The following is a 21,429-nucleotide window of genomic DNA, read 5'->3' on the forward strand; positions in this document are numbered from 1 at the left end:
GCGGCCAGCCAGACGCCCGTTGGGAACCTGTAAGCAGGACCCAAGCACAAGAGCACACTCTCGTCCTGCGGTTTCCAGCAACTGGGATTCGCAAGCAAAATTGCTTCCTCCAGCGGTGGAGGAAACTTTCCCCAACTTTGGGGAAAAGGTCACAGCTCATTGGGTGCAGGACACACACTGCAGATGAAAGGATCTTGGGAAGGGTGTGCCCAAGACCCCAGAGACCTGTGGCAATTCAGAAAGGACTCTGGGAAAGGCAGACCAGCAGCTTCACTCCGCCTGAAGCAGCTTCGCACACTTAATTCCAACAAGTGGTTCAAGGCTCCTAAACCCACACTTCTGAGTAGAGCTCTCCCAAAAGATCCTGCATTGCAGGGGGTTGGACTATGATTCTATGATTCCATAAAAGCACTGCAGGATCAGAACAAAGGTCCGTTTAGTCCAATACAATTCTTACAGTACTTAGCCAACATGAGATGCAATATCAGCAACGCTGCACGTATCATGCTGTGTTGCCAAATCAGAGTATGGAGTTCAGTTGGCTGGAATGTCTGGTTTCGTTTAAAAAACAAAACCAAGCTTCTAGATCTTATGAACATGAAAACATGACCTATAGCGTATGGGCAACACCTAAAAGTCTCAGAAGCCAGGAAGATGATGGAAGAAGATTTTAAGAGCATAGGTCATGGTTTGCCAGCATGGTGCCTCTCTAGGTGTTTTGAACTACAGCTCCCACCCAGCAAAGGCAGCCGAGTCAGGGATTGCGGGAGATCCAAATATCTGAAGGGGGCCTGGCTTGGGGAAGGCTGGTTAAGGGAAGGGGCTCCATTATGTAACAATCAAAAGCAGAATAAAATTATATAAAGAAATCATGCAAATCTGCCCTGTTCGCATAATCTACGCAGGTCCCAAGAATTTAGCGGTTGGCTGTGGGTGCAGAAATTCAGGGCTGGATCCAGAATAAGATGAGCAGCACTGAAATGTTTGTGAAAAGTAAAATAATGATTTTAACGCAACCAAGAGGCAGCAATGCTTCTGAATGCCAACTGCTGGCAACCGCAGGAGGAAAGAGTGCTCTTGTGCTTGGATCCTGCTACTGGGTTTCCCATTGGGGCACCTGGTCAGCCACTGTGAGAACAGGATGCCGGAACAGATGAGCCATTGGCTTGATCCAGCAGAGCTCTTCTGATGTTTTTATGACTTTAAATTAAAATTTCATTGATTTCAATTAATGCAACTAAGTCTTGATCCAACACTTGGCTTTTCATTAGCCCAGAACACACAGAACATCACCAGTTTATGGGCACTCTTTGCCTACTTTATAAACAAATTGCCACTGGGAAGGAAGTGGAACCCTAAGAATCAAAAGCGTGGGGAAAAAATAACACACAAGAGATTGCATAGAGATTTGTGCTGTAATGGTTTTTTTTCAGCAGAACACAAGGAATAAACAGCACAAGGGGAAAACTGGGTCGAAAAAACGAGACAGGGCAAAACAGAGGTTGGGTTTGTAAGATTTAACACACAGAGAAAAAAAACGGAACAAAACAAAACAAAAATCCCAAATGCACATTGTAATTTGTTCCTCCCTAAAACAGTGGGGGGGGGGGGGAGGGAGAAAAGAGTTTGAAATAAATGAGAGAGGCGGCTCACTCCACTTCTAGCAGACACAGACCTTCATTTTAAACTGGGGGGGACAACGGAACGGAGGGGTGTTCCCAGGGGGGAGGAGAAAACGGCGCACAAACTTCTTTGCTCGTTCTTGCAACCTAACAAGTCCCCGAATCCGAGGAAGAGGAGATGGTGGTGAAGATATAGGCGTTCCTGTAACAGAATGTCGCCTGCCATGCCCAACATCTGTGGTGGCGGATACGGGCGCGGCAAGTCACCAATGCCCACCGCTAAGGAGCATGGGAAGATTCCACAGAATGGAAAAGGTTCAGTCCTAAAGACGAAACGAGGGCCAAACCCACTCAGAACAGCCTCGCCCGACTCGGGAAGCTTTTAGGACTTGTTGAAGGCTGCCAACACAGCCCAGATCATCTCTGAGCCCCCTGCCTTGGCCGCTTCCGCCTCAGGGTCTCTGTCCATGAGGTCCTTGGACCGGTTCATGGCCACGTCGTATTTCTCGTCGACCAGGCTGGTGAAGACGTTCTCCAGCACGTCAGAGGCGTGGGCCAGGACCAGCAGGGCTAAGGTCCGCCTGTCCATGCGGTGGGGGTCATTGACCCACCGGTCCAGGACGCTCTCTTGCAGCTTCTTCACCAAGCGCTGCTTCTCCGTGGTGTTGGTGACCGGGTGGGTGGTCATGTCGAAGAGGAGGAAGTTCTGCTTCTCGGTCGTCAGGATCCCCTTCTCCACTAGGTTCTTGGCGATGCGCTCCCGGACGTTGCGGAGCTGGTACTGCAGCTTGAAGGGGTTCCAGGTCTCACCTGCGGGAGGCGAGGAAGAGGGTCAGCAACAAGGTCAGGATCTTGAGGGCCCATCTAGCTCGGTGCGGTCTACTCTGGCTGGCAGTGGCCTGCTAGGTTTCGAGAGGAAGTGTCTCCCAGCTGCACCAAGAGAAGCCAGAGGTTGAGCTGGGCCCTTCTGTGTGCAAAGCAGATGCTCAGTTACTGTGCTACGTATGTTACCTTAAAAATAAACAAAGATTCTAGTCCTCACTGTTTTAGCTCACTCTAGCTACAGATTGTTGTTTTTTAAAACAAACAAATTCATTTATTTAATTTTAGAGATTTTCATGGCCTTTGGTTTGGATTCAATCTGACTCTTATGTTTCCCTCCCCTTATGGTCTTGATCTATCGGCTACTTTTAAAATGAGGCTGCATTTTAACCTGTATTTTAAATTGTTTTGTTTTTGTGCCCCCCCCCCATTATGTTTTTACTGTGATTTTATTGGTGTTAGCCACCCTGAGCCCGGCTCTGGCCGGGGAGGGTGGGGTATAAATTTTTATTATTATTATTATAGGTATGGGAATGTCTTTCAACCTATGATTTGCTCAGGTTCTTATTACAATAATCTACAAAAGATGACCTATAATACAAACTTGGTTGAGAGGTGGTTGTACTTGAGCTACAGAACCCTTATGCCCATCCAATTTTGGCAGCAGGGGTGGTGGTGGTGCAACTTGTCTGGGGGCCGACTGTGGCACCTGAGGCTTCTGTATTCCAGCCCTTGGGACTATCCCCAGACCAAACCCGTCACTTGCTTCACATCCTCCTCGAGTGCTTTTGCTTGGGATGTGTCCTTGAACTGTGACAGGGTCTCTTGCTCACCTGGAGGAAGAGACTGGAATGTAGCCTACAGTACCACCCACTTTCGCATTTCACTATTTGCACCTGGACCCTGGAAGGCAGCCTACAGGGAAGGTGGCTCTCATCCTGCAAAGAAAGGTTCCCTGCCTCCACGTTATTGGAGGGAGGGGGAAGAACGTGATGGGTTGTGAAGCTGGCTTGTTTCAAAAGGTAATACTTAGGGGATTAACCACAGTTTAGGATTTGAACACAGGTCACTATGCTTTTTTCTTCGGAGCACTGTAGCAGCCCACAGGCATAATTTCAGTGTTCCTAATATTTTGCTTAATGTTTTACTGGATTCCTATTTACCCGGGTATCATGTACTGACTTTTTTGTTTGTGATTTTACTGATATATACAATGTCAACCGCTTAGAGATTCTGTTATAAGAGGCATGTAAGTTCTTAAAATGAGAAGGAATCTGTAGACGCCCCAAAGGCTTAGCAGCCCTGCAGTGCTCAGAAACACTTCCGCCCTCACCTGTCAGCAACTCAATCCACGTCTGCACTGTCTCGGCAGGTTCGGTGGCTTTGAGGTGCCGCAGTGTCTCATCTAGGAGGACATCTCCCGTCGGGGCATCTGACTTTAGGAGGACCTAGAAGGCAGAAAGAAAGCGAGAGACAAAGACTTCTGCCAGGCTCCCAAAGGCGCATTGAAACAGGCCCTAACAAACAGCCTTAGGGAGGCCAGGGAACAGAAAAACCCTCTCACCTTCCGGTCCAGCAGTCGTTTTTTCCTCATAGTCTGTGGCTCCAGCTGTATCCTTCCCCTCATTGCCAGCTCAATGAGGATGCCGCCCCGGAGGCCGGAGGATATGCAGTCGTTCCAGAAGGACGTGTAGCCCTGAGGAGATCAGGAATGGACATCAGCAAAGACCCAGGAAGAAACTGCAATGTCGGGCCATAAAGAGCTTGTGGTTTGGTGCAAGTCACAGACTTTAGAGGTGACCAAAGACAGGATTATTAGTCAAGGCTGTCATTAAGTAATTTGAGTGGAGTTTTTTTTGGAAGGGTGGCGCTGGTGATGCTTGTTTTATGCTGCTGTTTTGTCTCTTTCACGAAAGAGATGGGATAAAAGTTTTGGGCTGTATCCAAAGTTAAACAGAGCAGACCCACCAAAAAGCATCAGATATAGCTAACTTAGGTCTATTTCAAAGAGTATTCCAAGAGTATAAGAAGAGTGCGCTTGATCTGGCCAAGGGCCCATCTAGTCCAGCCTCCTGTTCTCACAGTGGCCAACCAGATGTCCCAAAGGGAAACCAGCAAGCAGGACCCGAGCGCAAGAGCACTGTCTCCCCTCCTACGGCTTCCAGCGACTGGTTTTCAGGAAGCATCACTGCCTCCAGCACTGGAGGGAGAGTACAGTCACTGTGGAGCCTTGTGAAGCCACTGATAGCCTTGTTCTCCTCCAGGAATCTATCTAATCCAGCGGTTCTCAACCTGTGGGTTCCCAGATGTTGTTGAACTACAACTCCCATCATCCCTGAGCTCTGGCCTTGCTAGCTAGGGGTGATGGGAGTTGTAGCTCAACAACATCTGGGGACCCACAGGTTGAGAAACGCTGAATTCGAATCCTTTTTTAAAGCCATCTAAGTTGGTGGTTGTCACAGCTTCCTGTATAAGTGAGTTCCATGGTTTAACTATGCACTGTGTGAAGAAGTCCCTCCGTTAATCTGCCCTGAATCCTCCAACATACAGCTTCATTGGATGTCCTTGACTTCTTAGTGTTACAAGAGAGGGAGGGGGGGAAATTCCATGTATAATTTTATACACTTCCATCACGCCACCTCTTTCTAAGCTAAAAAGTCTTTTGATCATCCAGGTGTGGGCTGGGGGAAGGGAGGACTTCCACACACACACACACACACACACACACACACACACAGCTCCAATCCAAACTTCTACCAGTTAGGGATTAACTTTTGATGAAGCTGTTCCAAGTTGAAGAACAACTCAAGTCTTCCTTTATAGAAAAAGGAGAGGAAGTGCTGAGCCAAAAGGAGCTGCAGCCTGCCAGATGGAAAGCAGCGCTTCCTGCGCAAACAGCCAGCCCATTATTTCAACAGCTACACCGCTTGTTTCAGCCTAGGCAAAAAGCAAAAAAAAAGTGTGGCATTTTAAAAGCCTATTCACTCCAATATGGTTAAGCTTACGCAAGACACCCTGCCTTCACAACCATTTAACAGCTAGAATCAGGCCTTTATTTACCTTTAAAAAAACAACCCTCCACTTCCTCATAGCAGAACATGCTGGATAAGAGTGTAATTGCAAAGACCAAAGAAAGTCTCCTTTCCACCCATGACCTTTCTTGACGTTTCACAAGGATACAGACAGCAGCCTGAAGTTCAGGAGTTTTATTTCTTATGCAAACAAATTATGTGACATCAGTGGCTGCGGGTTCGGCTGGATTTCAACAGTGCAAGGTATCACAAAGAAACCTCTTGGAGTGTCTTCTCAAAGAGGGAGGCTGTGTATGTTCAATGTCATTGCAGAATTTTTGACCGTGACAGGCTCAGCTTCCATTCTGGGGTCCGTGCAAGTTTCTAGTCCTCATTGCCAAGGAGTCACGCTGGTTGTGGGTTTTTTTAATGGAACTTGGTGCCTCAATTGTAAAGCTAAAATTCAGATTTCTAGTAACAAAACTAGGCAAATGCCACCCATACATGTCTCTGTACAAATTCAGCTGTCCCCTCAAGACCTATTTATTTTTGCAGCTGTTGGGGGTCATAGTAAAAGTGGCATTATGGATATAATTGTCTCACCAATGTATTTTAGATTATGACTTTACTTTTCAAATTTTTTTGCATTTTTAGATGCTGCTGGCTGTCCTGGACTCTTTATAAGGGTGGGCTATAAGGAATAATGATGGGCTGCCTCCAACTATTCAGAAAAACCCCAGTGAAATCAATGAAGCAAGCTAGTCATGTCCATTAATTTCAACGGTTCTACTCTGTGGTTGTGCAACACCACAAAAAACTCAATATCATGTTACTAAAGACCTGAAAGGTATGCCTCAATTAAAGATTTATTGTGGAAATCAAAAACCTAAAAAAAAAAGGCTTTGGAATTTGAGATATTAATTCTGACACTGGCATTCTAAATTTCAAGAATGATAGTTCAAATTACAACTTTACAACCTGCATTCTTGCACCAGACCGGTTCAGAATAGGCCTGAAAAGCACAGAAATGAAATTGCACTCTACCCAAATCTATTTTACTTCAGCCATAAAACCTGTTAATATTATTGGAGTGAACCTAAAAGTATGCATGCTAAGGACCACAGACTCTGACAGCAAACAGAGTGGACCAAGGATAATTCCAAAGTCTTTTTTTTTTTTTTTTTTTAAAGGCCCCCAGCCACACCGGTACTGGGGCTTCAACTCTTAGATGTAAAGTCAGTAAGTTAAACTCCCGGAATGATGCCTCGCCCCAGCAAAGGAAATGAAGTTGAAGAACCAGTCTGAGTCAAACCACTGGACGGGAAAAACAAACACGGATCAAGAGTTCCGGCCAGACCAGGGCTTTAAATCAAATGCAGAAGTGCGACTTCCAAATCACTCCAGCTCTTCTGGGAGTGCCTGAGCTCCACTTCTCTCTCCAGCTGCAGCTCCAAATCACATTTAGGCTGTGTAGCCCCCATATGGCTCTGCCCCCCCAAAAGAATTGGGGGTACGGTAGTTTACCCCTGACTGAGCTACAATTCCCATCATCATTAACAAACCACAGTTTCCAGGTTTCTTTGGGGGAAGTCATGCACTTTAAATGAATGCGTGTCTGCAGCCCAGTCAAAATGGAACAGTGATTGCTTAACATGGGGGTGGCCAACAAGGGGCCCTCTAGGTGATGCTGGACTACAACTCCCATCATCCCTGGCTGATGCAGCCGAAGGGGGATGTGGCTCAGCAACAGCATTGGCGGACCCTGGCACAACACATTTCAGTTGTCCCACAGCTCGTGCAGGTGCAGTGAATAAGCACATCTTGCCTTAATCCTCTATCTTGGTGCCCAGTCTACCTCAAAGGGTTGCTGAAAGTATAGGAAAGGGGGTAAACACTGCTCTGTGACCCTAGAAGCAAGATAAAACTTCTACTATGATGTCAGCCACACTCAGGGTCCACCTTGCGTACAACTTAGTTTATGTATTTACAGTGGTACCTCGGGTTAAGTACTTAATTGGTTCTGGAGGTCCGTTCTTAACCTGAAACTGTTCTTAACCTGAAGCACCACTTTAGCTAATGGGGCCTCCTGCTGCCGCCGCGCAGCCAGAGCACGATTTCTGTTCTCATCCTGAAGCAAAGTTCTTAACCTGAAGCACTATTTCTGGGTTAGCGGAATCTGTAACCTGAAGCATATGTAACCCAAGGTATTTCAGATATTTATATACAACTTAACATTAAGAATCTCTAAGCAGTGTAGATAATAAAAAATAGAATAAGAACAATTAAAATTCATCCTAAACGCTACAAAACTTCAAGATGCCTGCTGAAATAAGGAAGCTTTTGTTCGTGCCTGAAGTTCAGCAAGGAGGGTGCCTGTCAAATCTAAGGAGGCAGCTTTGGAGATCACCCAAAGCCCTTTTGACTGCAGCCACAAAACTATCTGTGTTCCTCTTTGAACCTGTTTGAGAGGACAATAAAGACACTTGCACTCCCTCAAGCATTTGGGATTTATCCAGGAACATGATTTCAGCTGCTTTGCTTCCTGGTGGCGTGGCACTAACAGGGGTGGGTAGGAAGCCTATCTGCCACAAATTTCTCCCTATGCACCCTTGCTAAGCCACAGTTTAGGCTCAGTGCTTTGTGAGAAATCAGACCATTAACACTTAAAACCATGGTTTGTTTTACTAACCACGGTGAAATGTTGCCCATGGTTTGTTTCACTAACCATGGTGAAATGTTGTGTCAATATACCTACACTGAGAATTAAGGACTGGCCACAAACCAGCTGGTGAAATGGGCCTGGAGCAAACTTGCAAACCAGGTTAGGAATTAATTTGTACTAAACAAGCCACGGTTGTGTCAGCTCCCCTGGCTCCATGTCTGGATTAACCAAGATTAAAAGACATCCAACTGTGGCTAATGCTAACTATGCTTAAGTGTGATGGGTGCCCTGGGCTACTGTCCCTGCACCATTGCAAAAAAAAAAAAGTGGGGGTTTGATGCTGTTAAATATGCTGTTGTAAGACAACCTGGGCCAGCTCTTGGAACAGAGGAAGCTGCCATATTCTGAGTCAGACTGTTGGTCCATCCAGCTAAATATTTCTACGCAAACAGCCCTCCAGGATTTCTGGCAGGAGTCCTTCCCAGCCCTACCTGGAAATGCCGCCTGGGACCTTCTGCTTGAAGGCAGATCCTCTACCACTAAACTATGGCCCTTCCCCACAGCAGAAGTCAACCACCTACGATATAAATCCAGCATGAGCATGCAAATCAGTTCCTACAATTCATGCCCTGGGGGGAAAGAGTCACAAGACAGGTGCAGCTGGAGTCTTGACACCACAACTTCATTTAAAAGGGTTCCCTAAAGGACAAGGAGTCACTTACAGTAAGCATCAGGATACTATTGTAATCTAGACTAGTGATGTCTGGATGGACTAGAAAGCAAATGCAGATCTCTCTGACAGAGCTTATTCCCTCCCCCTTCACCTTGCAGTGCTTATATTGTACCCTATGTCTGCACGCCAAGACAGGGACTCCAAAGACAGGGATGCATCTTTAAAAAAAATCAGAACAATGTGACCATCCTTCTAAGCAGGACAAGGGAGGGGAAGTCAAATCGTGTGCAGCCAAGGCACGAACCGGCAAGGTCTACATGGTGTCACTTGCAGCAGTGACAGCCACCAACTTGGATGGCTTTAAAAGAGGGTTAAAGAGATTCCTGGAGGAGAAGGCTATCAGCAGGCTACTGGCCACAATGGCTTTGATCTGAGCCAGGGTTGGAGGCAGCAGGCTTCTGAATACCAGTTGCTGGGAAATAATAATAATTTATTATTTCTATCCCGCCCATCTGGCTGGGTTTCCCCAGCCACTCTGGGCGGCTTCCAACAAAAGATTAAAAATACATTAAAACATCAGTCATTAAAAACTTCCCTAAACAGGGCTGCCTGCAGATGTCTTCTGAATGTCATATAGTTGTTCATTTTTTTGACATCTGATGGGAGGGTGTTCCACAGGGAAACACACATGGAGAGAGTTGCTGTTGCACTCAGGTCCTGCTTGCTGGCTTCTCTGTAGAACAGGATGCTGGACTAGATGGGGCATTGACCAGAACCAGCAGGTCTCTTTCAGTGTGCTTATGGAACCTCCAGGTCCAAGGGCAGTCTATCTAGATTCCTAGGTTCCTTGTGGTACTGGCCGCTGTGATATCAGGATGCTGGACTAGATGGGCCCCCTCTGGCCTCATCCAGCTGCAGGGCTCTTCTTAGTTTCTGGCAGGCTCTAAAAACCTAACATTTACTGGTTTCTCGCCAAACCGGCTTCTATTTATTGTGGACTCAGTCAAGACAAAGGTTCTCTCTCACTCACTACAAATGTTTCAGTACAATATAACAGAAGGTTGGAAACTGCATGGCAAGAGCTCCAATGGTCTAGCAGTTCTGAAGAGTAGTCCTGGGCAGCAGTGATCCTGTGATATGACTCCCAACTTCCACCCTCTTTTGAGGTGGGAGGTGTATGTCACTAGACCTGATCAGTGGCAAAAGCTTTGACATGTGTCTATAGAAAAGCTGTGCAAATGAGCAATTCCGAACCGGTTTACCTCAGTAATTACTAACCAAGGACTGCCCAGGTGCAGGTCTGACACACCTTTGGACAGAGGACTTTCTGCAAAAAAGGAAGAGCACTGAAAGCAATGTATAAATGGTAAATATACCAGTTGGATCAGTCCGGAACTGGTTTTAAAATGCACTCCTCCTACTCCATCATGGACACTGCCCTCTAATAAATTTCTGCTAAAAGAAAGACAGAAAAGAGTCCTGGCAAAGTCACTTAGAACCTTTGCAGAAAATCACAGAATGGAAGGGATCCCAAAGGTCATCTATTCCAATCCCTTGTAATGCACGAATCACAGCTATGTTGTCAGAACTAGAATCTGTCCAACAAGCTTGATTCTATCCGTTTACAGACACTGTCAAAACCAAGCTTCTCTGACTTGCAACGGGTATTAATTGAGCGTAGCTGGTTGTCTCCTTGGTGCTGTTTGGCAACCTTCTGGAGTTTTATTAGTTACTGTTTTGAATTTCTGCTTTACAATGTTATTTATTTCATTTGTATTTTGACAGCTGCCCAGGGTTGTCATTTTGGCAAGATAACACAGGATATTTATTTTAAAATCAACAACCACAAATACATAAATATGAAGAGATTCTCTTCTATCACCAATAACTACTGGAATCGATGGCCACTATGCTTACCCTGTAGATATGTAAACTTTTCAGATTGAACGGATCACATTTTATGGCCTTTTCACACACACTGCACATATATTTTGCTAACTTCATGCACCTCACAAAATCTTATGCCATAATAAATGGGGAGCCATTAAAGACTATCAAGAAACTCTCTTTTTCTGGTGGGATATAATGGAGCAGGGGATATAAGGATATCCAACATTCTGGGCCAGAACAAGGGGAGAGAATCTGGCAAAATGTTTGCCAACGTGGATACAGACACTTATTATGCCCAGCCTTTTCAGTTCACAATAAGAAACAGGCTCAAATAAACTGAATCCCACCACTGGTAAATGCTGGCAATCTGGCTCTTGCCACACATCTCCACCGTCTTCACTCTGGCTCCTCAAATTTCATACAAGAACTGCCCACATGTATGTCTCTGGCTTATCTTAACCACTACGGCAGTGCAGTGTAGTGGTCAAGAGTATCAGACCAGAACTGGGAAGATGCAGATTCTAACACTACACTCAGCACAGGGCCCATCAGCATCTCTCATCCTAACCTACCTCATAGGGTGCAGTGTGGGTAAAAACAGGAGGGAGCTAACCTAAGGAGAAGTCGGATATAAACGTAATAAATAAGAAACTGCCTTATACCAAGTCAGGCCGCTGGTCTGTTTAGCCAGGATTGGACCTGGATCCTTCTGTGAGCGAAGCAGATGCTTTGCCTTCAAAGCAGATCCTCTACCACTGCCCTGAACAGTAAGGTTCTGGTCCTCATGGTTCTGAAGAAAGGGCTAATTTTAAAAAGGAAGCTGCCTTATCCAGGGTCAGGATATTGGTTTGCCTACCTCAGCACTGCCTACACTGACTGGCAGCAGTTCTCCAAGGTTTTGGAAAGGAGGTCTCTCCCAGTGATACCTGAAGATGCCAGGGATGGAAGCAGTGACCTTCTACATGCAAGCAGAAGCTGTACCACTAAACTACAACCCTTCTCCCATAAATAATCTCATGCAGAAGAGAAAGCGGTGCATACTGAAGACACAACTCTCCATCCTGACCCTTGACCGGCAAGCTGTCTTGCTTAATTTCTTCTGTCCTGTTTTGAATAGTGTGGTTTTATTTGTCTTTATAACTGCACACCATATTGCTGTAAACCACTCTGGGACCTTATGGTGAATGGGTGGGTAAGAAATCTCACAAATAAGATAAATAGTAATAAAAAACTTCTCAGGACATACATGCTGGGTTGTTTTCCCCAGGGAATCTCAGATTTCTTCTCCTCTAGATCCCCAGCTGACTGTGCAGTTAAGGAGTCACTGAGCTTACCTTCTGCCAGTCAATAGCAGTTAGGTGTGCTTGACTAGGACCTGGGAGATCAGGATTCAAATTCTGACTCAGCCAGAAGGCTCACTGGGCAACCCTGGGCTGCGACCTAGCCTTCCTAGTCTTGCGACCTAGCCTTCCTTGCAGGGTGCTTGCGAGGGTAAAACGGGGTGCATCTGGCATCTTCACGATGCAGCTTTCGACAAATGCTGAAGATGCAGCTCTTTACCCTGGCCTTTGATGCCTGAGATGTGCCTGCCCTGTTCCTGAGAGATCTGCATTGGCTCCCAGGACGTTTCCGAGCACAATTCCAAGTGTTGGTGCTGACCTTTAAAGCCCTAAACGGCCTCGGTCCTGTATACCTGAAGAAGCGTCTCCACCCCCATTGTTCAGCCCGGACACTGAGGTCCAGCTCTGAGGGCCTTCTGGCGGTTCCCTCACTGCAAGAAATGAGGTTACAGGGAACCAGGCAGAGGGCCTTCTCAGTAGTGGCACCCACCCTGTGGAACACCCTCCCTTCAGATGTGAAGGAAATAAGTAGCTATCCTATCTTCAAAAGACATCTGAAGGCAGCCCTGTTCAGGGAAGCTTTTAACATTTAACGCTGTATTGTTTTTAATACTTGATTGGGAGCCGCCCAGAGTGGCTGGGGAAACTCAGCCAGATGGGCGGGGTATAAATAATAAATTATTATTATTATTATTATTATTATTATTATTATTATTATTTTCCTGCAACTGCAATTTGCTCTGTTTTTAATTCTGAATTTTAAATTGTTGTACCCCTCCTTGGGAGCTGCTGCTGATGGGTGGTTAATCGATGCAACAACAAGGCTTTTGTACCTCTTTATCCTTCAAGCCAAGGAGCAGCACCTCCTCCATGAGGGTGAGGCGGATGTCTTTGGAGTCTCCGGAGTCTTCCTCGCCCAAATTCTTGTCTGGTATGGAGTCCTCCTCACCCTCCAGCCGCTTGTCAACGTTTCGCCCGACATCTGCGCGCCGCCCCCGGTGAATTAACGTTGTCATGGTCTCTCTGTCGTGCCTAGGAACAGAGAGAGATGGGGGGGGGAGATATATATGTATCTCTTGCAAATAGTTCTTTGTGATGTTCCTGGTTTCTAGGGGAAGGGCTGCAGTTCGGGGTCAGAGGAACTGCTCTGCCAACAGAAAACCCCAGGTTCAGTCTCCAACATCTCCAGTAGGGCTGGAAATCACTCTCTCTCTCTCTCTCTGAAACCCCATGCTGCCAGTCAGTGTAGACAATAATGAGCTGGATGGACTGATTGTCTCACTATGCATTTAGGTATTCAGAACAAGGAGGGCTGGGATCTCACTGCATGGTTAGGGGAAGGGCTGCAGCTCAAAGCCAGAAGATTTGACTTGTGTGCAGAAGGTCCCAGGTTCAACCAGTGGAAAAGTACAGCTGACAGTGTCCAAAACCTTGGAGAGTTGTGGCCAGTCTGTTCTAAAATGAGCTAAATTTAAAATTCAATATCAAAAGCTACTGAAAGCAAATAACAGACACAGGAATAGCGTTCATACTAAACCACCGTCTTGCAAAACATCCTCAGGCAAACCCCTCGTTTTTCAGCATTCCTAACTGTCTGCAGCAAAGATAACATAAGGATATGCAATTATTAAGTCTTTCAAGACAGGCAATATAAAATAAAAATAATCTAAAGCAGCAATTTTACGAACGCCGAAGCTGCCCTCCTAACCGAGCCAATGTGGTGTAGTGGTTGGAGTCTTGGACTAGGGCCTGGGAGAGACCAGGGTTCAAATCTCCACTCGGCCATGAAGCTGCGTGCGACCTTGGGGGACAGGTACTGTTTCTCAGCCTAACCTGCCTCAAAGGGTTGTTATGGGGATTCATGGGGGCGGGGGGAGGAGCCTTGAGCTCCTTGGAGGAATAAGGTGGGACATAAACGCAATTAATAAATAAAATAAATGAACCATGTCTATTCAGAACATCTACTGAATTGAAGGTGGCTTATTCTCAGGTAAGTTGGGTTAGTGTTGCAAACTTTCTGGGAGAAGTATATACTGACGTCTCCTGCTAAGTAAACATAGATAGCATAAGGTTGCACACATGCCTGTTTTTTCTTTCCATTTCACCATAAAACCACTGCTTCTGCTTGGCACAAACTAGACAGAGGTGGGTAGGCAACACCATATCCTGTGCCTCTAAAGAAATGTAGCTTTTCCTGACCCACAAATTAAACTGAGTGGTGCATGTGTAACTTCACACTTTTAACACGTCATTTATTGCAACAATTTGCATACCACTTAATCACAAAATCAAAATCCAATCAAAAACCCTGCTGGAATAATAATGCTTAAAAAATTCTTCAGTTTTACTGCATTGAGATATCACATTTCCCTTCAATATGCTCAAGGTGGCCTACACAGCTCTCCCCACTCTTTGTATTATTGTGACAACAACCCTGTGAAGTAGGCCACGCTGAGAGGTGGTGACTTTGCCCAGGGAGCTTCAAAGCTGTGTGTTGGGGACCTCCCCTAGGCCCTAGCCCAGGACTCAAACCTCTACTGTTTCAAACTGCAGCTAAACAGGTACAGATTATATTTAGCTGTCTGGTTATATTTCGGTACGCATTTATGAGAACCAATACAATCACTTAACTAAATAAAAATTTAAAAGGAACAGAGGCGTGGGGCCGAAGAAGCAAGGAAGGGATTGGAACCGTAAGCAGCCACCTTTCTCTCGAACACGTTGCAAACAGGTCATTTTAAGAAGAGACGCAGCTATAAGATTACATTTTATACCCCTTTTAAAATAGGGTGTTAAGATTAAACTCAAAGCGGCTTGTAGCCTAAACAACGAAGCAAACACAGCAGCATAATCAAGATTTATCAAGTGCACCACCACAATCAGGATTACAGTTCCCCCTCTTAATTCCTAGATGTGGGGCAGAAGCCCACTGCCTTCGCCCACCTCTTAAAACGTACACATTAAAACGAAGGGGGGGGGGTTCCTTTATGCACCCAAGGGTGCTAAGGCTTTAATCGCGTCTAGAAAGTCCTTCCCCAGACTCACCTGTAATAATGCCCTGTTCTCCCCTCCTCCACCTATTGCTCAAGTTGCTCGCTTGCTTCTTAATGGGAAAACTGGGGAATCCTAAGCTGAGCAAACTTTACTTCCTGGTTCATCGGCAAAAAGGAAGGGGGAGGAGGAGAAAGGGAAAGGAGGGGGAAAAATATACACCCCCCAGCACATCAGCTTCCTGGTTTCCCTGGGAAACCTAGCCTGGTGTGTATGCAAAGGGCAAATGAAAAGACCTGCTGCAAAGGAATTCACCAATAGGCTCCTTGGGAAGGCGGGTTTTACGCCTCTCTTTGTTTCAACAGACAAACTTGCAAAAAAAGAGGGGGGGGGCACGATTAATTAAGTAAAAAAGGATGGGAGGAGCTAGTGGGATTGACAGCAGAGAGAACCAATGGCGAGGGGGAAAGCGCGGCTGGGTATCCAAGGCCAAGGAACCAATGGTCTTTTTCACACACATGCACAACATTGGTGTGCACCACGGGAAAGAAGGAGGTGTGTCCAAGAAAAGGTGTTAAGGCGCCTGCGCAGATGTTTGCATGCCGGGTTAGGGATTGCAAGATGTGTTGGGGGGGAGGGGGTTGCATCTAGGTCCTGCGCGAGATTACTCTGGAGTAAATCCCCCCTCCCCGAATGCAAGGAGTGAAGGCTTCTCCCTCCTTCCCTCTTTTTCCCTCTTCATCAAGTTTGCATGGGATGGAAGGTTTTGCAGGCTGCGCCCAGTGCATGTTGTGTCCACTTTTCCTCTACCCTCCCCACCCCTGTTTTCCTTTTGTATTATAATAATAATAATAAAAATTATTTATACCCCGCCCTCCCCAGCCAAGACCGGGCTCAGGGCGGCTAACAACCAATAATAAAAGCAAGTTGATTAAAATACAATTTAAAAAGATTAAAATACAACATTAAAACATTAGAAGGCAGCCTCTTCACAGGAGGAGAAAGGAAAAAGAAAGAGGGGGAGGGAATCAAGCTGATTCTAAGTCCTAAGCCGTGTATCGTATCAGACCATTGGCCCGTCTAGCTCCATATGGCCTACACTGACTGGCAGCGGATTTCCAGGATTTAAGGAAGTTGTTTTCTCCTAGCCCTATGCGGAGAAGTGATTGGACCCAGGACCAGTGTCCCACTGACTTTTGGCCCTTAAAAAATAAAGTAAAATTTCACTTCTGATGAAGGGCTGGTTTCGGGGTTTCAAAGTTGGGGACATCCCCAGCCCACCTGGGGATGCCAGCGAATCAGCTACCGCTTATGCTTCCCTTATAAACCTTCCCTGTTTATATTCAGACATAAGTTTTGAAAATAAAACCCCTGAAGGCGTTAAGGCGGGAGAGGGTGGACTTTCGGACTCGACAGATCTCCTTTTGCTTCCACCTGAACCTCAAGATCCAGCAGCTAAAGCCACCTGTCAGGGATTCTTTTAGCCAGGATTCCTGCATTGCAGGGGGTTGGACTGGATGACCCTTGGGGTGCCCTTCCGACTTCTGGGATGCAAAATGGGAGAATGGATCTCGCAATCCCAATTTAACCGCTTCTCTGCTTTATTTAAAGCCACCTAATTGGGGCAAGCGTGGGTGTCTCTTCCTTCTTGCCTTATTTATTCTATTGATAATAAAATTTATATCCTGCCTCTCGCCACCACTCAGGGTTCTGCATGGGGCGGAACAATTTAAAGCACCCGTTTTAAAAAAGCTTTTGTTGAGCCATTTTGGGGTCAGCCAGCGACCCTTGCAGATCGACCCGCGGGCGGCCATGAGATCTCGCAGTGGATCCTGATCCGCTTTCTGCCGCAGGGATACATTTCCCCAGGATAATATGCTTGTTCTGGGCTGACAGCTGTGTCCCTAGGAAAGCATCTCCTCCAGTGCCCACTTTAAAAGACTGCAAACAAGAACAACGCAATTATATGTTAAATTAAGATTTCCTGATATTTTTGCCTCCTCGTTTGCTATTCTCATGCCCGTTCACCCTTCTTGGAAAACCCGCTGGCTCTCTGCTGCTTCAGGGATCCCCCTTTCCCCTCATAACAGCCCCTGCAATGCAGTAATAAAATGGGAGGTCAAGCTCAACCAGTGGATTTCTTAGCTGGAGTGGAGATTTGAACTCGGGTCTCCTTTTCTTTTTTAAACGGATTTTGGTATTTTTATATTGCCTGTCAGGCCCAAAGTAGTTCAGAACGGAAAGTGTAAAAACGTGTTGAAGCATAAAACAGTAGCCATCTAACAAGGCATAGATGAAACAGCGGCAGTTAAAACGACAAATTAGCGAGCCTTGTACTTTGTTTTTTCTTTGTGTGTGTATATCGTATTTTTTAAGTATAAGACTAGGGTTTTTTTAACCAAAAAATTAGGTTTAAAATTGGGGCTCGTCTTATACATGGGTAGTGCTGAGGGGGTGTTTTCTTAATTTGGAGTCCCCAAAAATAGGGGGCGTCTTATACATGGGAGCATCGTATACACGGAAAAATATGGTGTGCGTGTGTGTGTGTGTGTATATATATATATATATATATGTGTGTGTGTGTGTGTGTGTATGTATATGTATATGTATGTATATATATACACACACACAAACAGGCCATAATTTGCTCTTCCTTTTCCCTCTCCTCCATTAGAGCCTTTTGAATTTTAAAGCCTTCTGGTGTGGCTCTTTAGTTTATATTGACATGAGCTTCTTTGAGAGGCAATAATCCCATTTTATTATTTTTACGCAGTACTGTATAGAACTTGTTTGTTATAAATGTAAGTCACTTTGAGGTCACCCGTAACAGAAAACACTCAGTAAGTGGATACAGAAATGTGGCTGAATTTTTCTCCTCAGGAACTTCTGCTGGGCCTGAGAGCCTGTGGATTTATATTGTCATGTCTGAGGAGGAGCAGACATGACAGTCCCTCTGAAACTGCTTTTTGATATGCTAACAGGGCAGCCTTCCTTCATTTTTGACTAGGGCCTGAGAGATCTGCGTTCAAATCCCCACCTGGCCATAAAGATAACTAGCTGACAGGGTTGTTGTGGAGGATAAAGAGGGGAGAGAGAGACAAAATGTCTGCCATTTTGAGTTCCTTGGAGGAAAGGCAGGATATAAATATATATAAATATATATTTATAAATATATAAATATAATAAATAAGATATTGTGTGGTGTCTAATGATCCAGAGACCCGCGCCTTATGCTTTGTTCCTCAAACGGTTCATGAACGGTTGAGATTTTGACAAGGACTGGAGCCTCCAGGCACTTTTTATACGATTTGATGTTCCTTTATCACTAATACTGCAGAACCATCATTTTCAAGAGAACCATTGTCCCACAAGCCTGGCAAATCTGGAACTAGACTTGGCAGCCAAATAGTGCAAAACCATATTTCTTTCTTTCTTTATGCGAAGACCGTTACGTATTTTCCTTTCCTTTCACGACCTGGACTTTGTTACTTAATCCATACGTGACTGCAATTCTTCTACACCCCTGTTCTATGGTTTTGCTTTGGTTTACATCTGTTATTAGAAATATTCTCTCCAATTTATGTACGTCATAAAATGAAATAAAATAATCTTTACAAAAGAAGAAGAAGAAATCTATTCCTGAGAGGAATGGCCCCTAGTCTCAGGAGCTGCTTGCTCAGGTCAAGAGACGGGGAGCCATTGTCCCTTCTCCATTTTGTTTCTGTGTGTCAGACGCCAGCGCCTCAGCGCAGCCCTTTCGCTTTGACAGTTTTATGGCTTATTAATTTATATACCGCTTAAAACCAAAATAGGCTTCTTGCCACATTATGGCCTGATAAAAGAGAAAGAGGGGAACTGGCCACCTTCCTTCAGCCTGCCTGGGCTGTCACTGTGAGGAGAGGGAACGGCCGGTATCCCTGCTAAGGTTTATTTTTAAAAGGCGGGAAAATAAGAAAGGCTTTCAGGGTCTTAATTGACAACCCCTTCCTTCACTGTCTTCTTGGTCGCTGCTGGAAGCCATCTTTACCAAGGCCGTTGGCACATTTGAGACGCATGTTTTTCAGGAGCCACCCTATTCCCCTGACCTTAATTTGGCTGAACTGTTTTTAATTTCATAATTTTAAATTGTTGCAACCTGCCCTGGGACTTGCTGGGGAAGGGCGGGTAACAGTTATAATAATTTTGTGGCCGCTGAGGAAATGACAAAGATGGCGCTGGCCCTCCAATTTGACCACAGCTGTGCCGTACATATAAAGCGCTATTATACTAAATAATACTAATAATTTTTTATATCCTGCCCATCTGGCTGGGTTTCCCCAGCCACTCTTCCAACAGAAGATTAAAAATACATTAAAACATCAGTCATAAAAAACTTCCCTAAACAGGGCTGCCTTCAGATGTCTTCTAAATGTCAGATAGTTGTTTATTTCTTTGCTATCTGATGGGAGGGTGTTCCACAGGGCAGGCGCCACTATCTATAAAAGTCGTGGCTTTCACCAGCCAAATAATCCTGGGAATTGTAGTTTATTAAGGGTGCTGAGAGTTCTTAGGGAAACCCCCACCCCAATTCCCCTCACAGAACTACAATTTTCAGAGTGGTTTAACAACCAGTCCCTCTCCCCAGGGAACTCTGGAAATGGTGGCTCTGTGAGGGGACAAGGGAGTCTGAGGAAAGGCTGAAGGAACATTCATCCCAGAGAAGATGCAGAGTCCATGGATAAATTGGCAATAGGATGCTTCAGATTACCAGACAGGATGTCACAAAGATGAGGACTAAATCTCGTTTTCCACTGCTGCAGAAAATGGCATATAATGGGCTAGTTAGAGGAAGGATTAACTGCAGTTGAACACTGGGAGAATGAACAGGAAGAAGAGTTTGAAAGTGGGGCCCGAGGGCCGCATTCTCGTCTGAGCAACCTTCTGGGGGCCACATGTTTGCGGATGGAGCCAGAGGCAAAACTGGGCAGAGTAATGAATGCTAATTTTCGAAAGCTTTGCACCAGAGGCTAGTTTCTGCAGGCGGGTTTCCAGGCAAGCGAAGGGCATTATCAAGAGGACAGGTGCCCATTCAGGTTGAGGAAAAGCTTGCAAGCTTGTGCATGAGGTGTGGGAATGGTGTGTGGCATAGCTGTCAACTTACAGATTTGAAAATAAGGGACCAGCAGCCTCGATAAAAGGGATCAGCAGCCACAATAAGGGATTTTGCTTAGCTTATACAGAAATCCGGCACTGATGGAGCCAGGCTGCTTTGGCTGCGACTGACTGTGTTTTGCAGGGGGTTGGACTAGATGATCCTAAGGGTCTACAACTCCCACCAAAGAAGAGGGGCAGACAAAACTGATGAACCACGTCAAGATGGCAAAGCTTCCAGGCAGAATTAGAAACCAGGAAGAGGACCTCTTTCATAAAGAATGGGGAAGGTTTATAATTTAGCTGAAAAGCTATTGTAAAGAGTTACATACATTGGTAGGATTGACAGAAAACTTGTACAGTGGTGCCCCGCAAGACGAATGCCTCGCAAGACGGAAAACCTGCTAGACGAAAGGGTTTTCCGTTTTTGAGTTGCTTCGCAGGACGAATTTCCCTATGGGCTTGCTTCGCAAGACGATAATGTCTTGCGAGTCTTGAGATTTTTTTCCGCTTTCCCCCCCCTTTTGTAAGCCGCTAAGCTGCTAATAGCCTTTTAGCAGCTAAGCCGATAAGCCTTTAATAGCCGCTAAACCGCTAATAGCGCTAATCCGCTAAGCTGCTAATAGGGTTGCTTCGCAAGACGAAAAAGCCGCTAGACAAAGAGACTCGCGGAACGGATTAATTTCGTCTTGCGAGGCACCACTGTAGTAAAAAATTGAACTATGGATGGACAAATGATTTATAAAAATAGAGTTATGAAAGGGATGCAGAGAGGGAAGTCACTACATTAAGATGCTGCACTGGTCGGAGGGGATGCTAAGCAGCACGTCGGGGCTGCCATCATCCTGGCGCAAGGAGTTCCACCGGCCCTTCCCCACCCGAGAGAGAGGGAGGGAGACTCTCGCCCACGCCGCTCGTGAGCCCAGCATGAGGCGCTTGCGGCGGTGGCGCGGCTGCTGAAGCACCCCCCTTCTGCGTCCTTCCCCATCCCCTCGTCTTCCTCCTCCCTCAGGCCTCCTCCTCAGCCGCCGCTGCCGCCTCCGGCTTCCCCTGGCAGCATGGTGGAAGTCTCGCAAGAGAGGGGCTGCCTGCCCACCCGTCTCCTCACGACGCGCCCGAGGGGGAAAAGGGAGAGACGGAGACGCGGCAGCTTGTGCGTGCGGCGGAGGACCCCGAGCCACTGCTTCCCTCCTGAGCCGGGCGAACATGAAACCCGGGAAATTTAAGGGACATCATCAATAACCTGGCCACAGTGAGCCATGCGACGGGCATCTCCAGGCTTGACTAC

The 21,429-nt window shown here is 46.1% G+C and overlaps 1 protein-coding gene across 11 annotated transcripts; it reads right to left on the reverse strand.

Moving 5' to 3' along the window:
• Positions 1–1,396: 1,396 nt before the first annotated feature.
• GOLPH3L (golgi phosphoprotein 3 like) lies at positions 1,397–21,377 on the reverse strand. 11 transcript variants are annotated; one of them, XM_080986066.1, is made up of 6 exons: positions 15,066–15,689; positions 13,553–13,614; positions 12,854–13,052; positions 4,009–4,140; positions 3,778–3,892; positions 1,397–2,432 (listed from the first exon to the last, which is right to left on the reverse strand). In XM_080986066.1, the coding sequence occupies exons 3-6, from the start codon at positions 13,034–13,036 to the stop codon at positions 2,005–2,007; spliced, it is 858 nt and encodes a 285-aa protein (XP_080842192.1). In that variant the 5' UTR covers positions 13,037–13,052; positions 13,553–13,614; positions 15,066–15,689; the 3' UTR covers positions 1,397–2,004. The 11 variants fall into 11 exon arrangements, with proteins under 11 accessions (XP_080842192.1, XP_080842184.1, XP_080842186.1 ...); XM_080986058.1 differs by lacking the exons at positions 13,553–13,614; positions 15,066–15,689 and adding an exon at positions 20,928–21,377; XM_080986060.1 differs by lacking the exons at positions 13,553–13,614; positions 15,066–15,689 and adding an exon at positions 19,759–19,783.
• Between the last annotated feature and the right edge of the window lie 52 nt (positions 21,378–21,429).

The sequence above is a fragment of the Podarcis pityusensis genome (assembly GCF_964106645.2).
Source record: "Podarcis pityusensis genome assembly, chromosome: 16".
Lineage (NCBI taxonomy): Eukaryota > Metazoa > Chordata > Lepidosauria > Squamata > Lacertidae > Podarcis > Podarcis pityusensis.

Bases quoted from the DNA above. Each gene is read 5' to 3' on its own strand.
- GOLPH3L (XM_080986058.1), bottom strand. From the start codon at position 21,349: ATGTTCGCCCGGCTCAGGAGGGAAGCAGTGGCTCGGGGTCCTCCGCCG. The intron at 13,053-20,927 runs GTAGTGACTTCC...CTCTGTTCCTAG, and splicing joins GACCAGTGCAGCATCTTAAT to GCACGACAGAGAGACCATGA. The intron at 4,141-12,853 runs GTACAAAAGCCT...TGATCTCCTCAG, and splicing joins TTGGCTTGAAGGATAAAGAG to GGCTACACGTCCTTCTGGAA.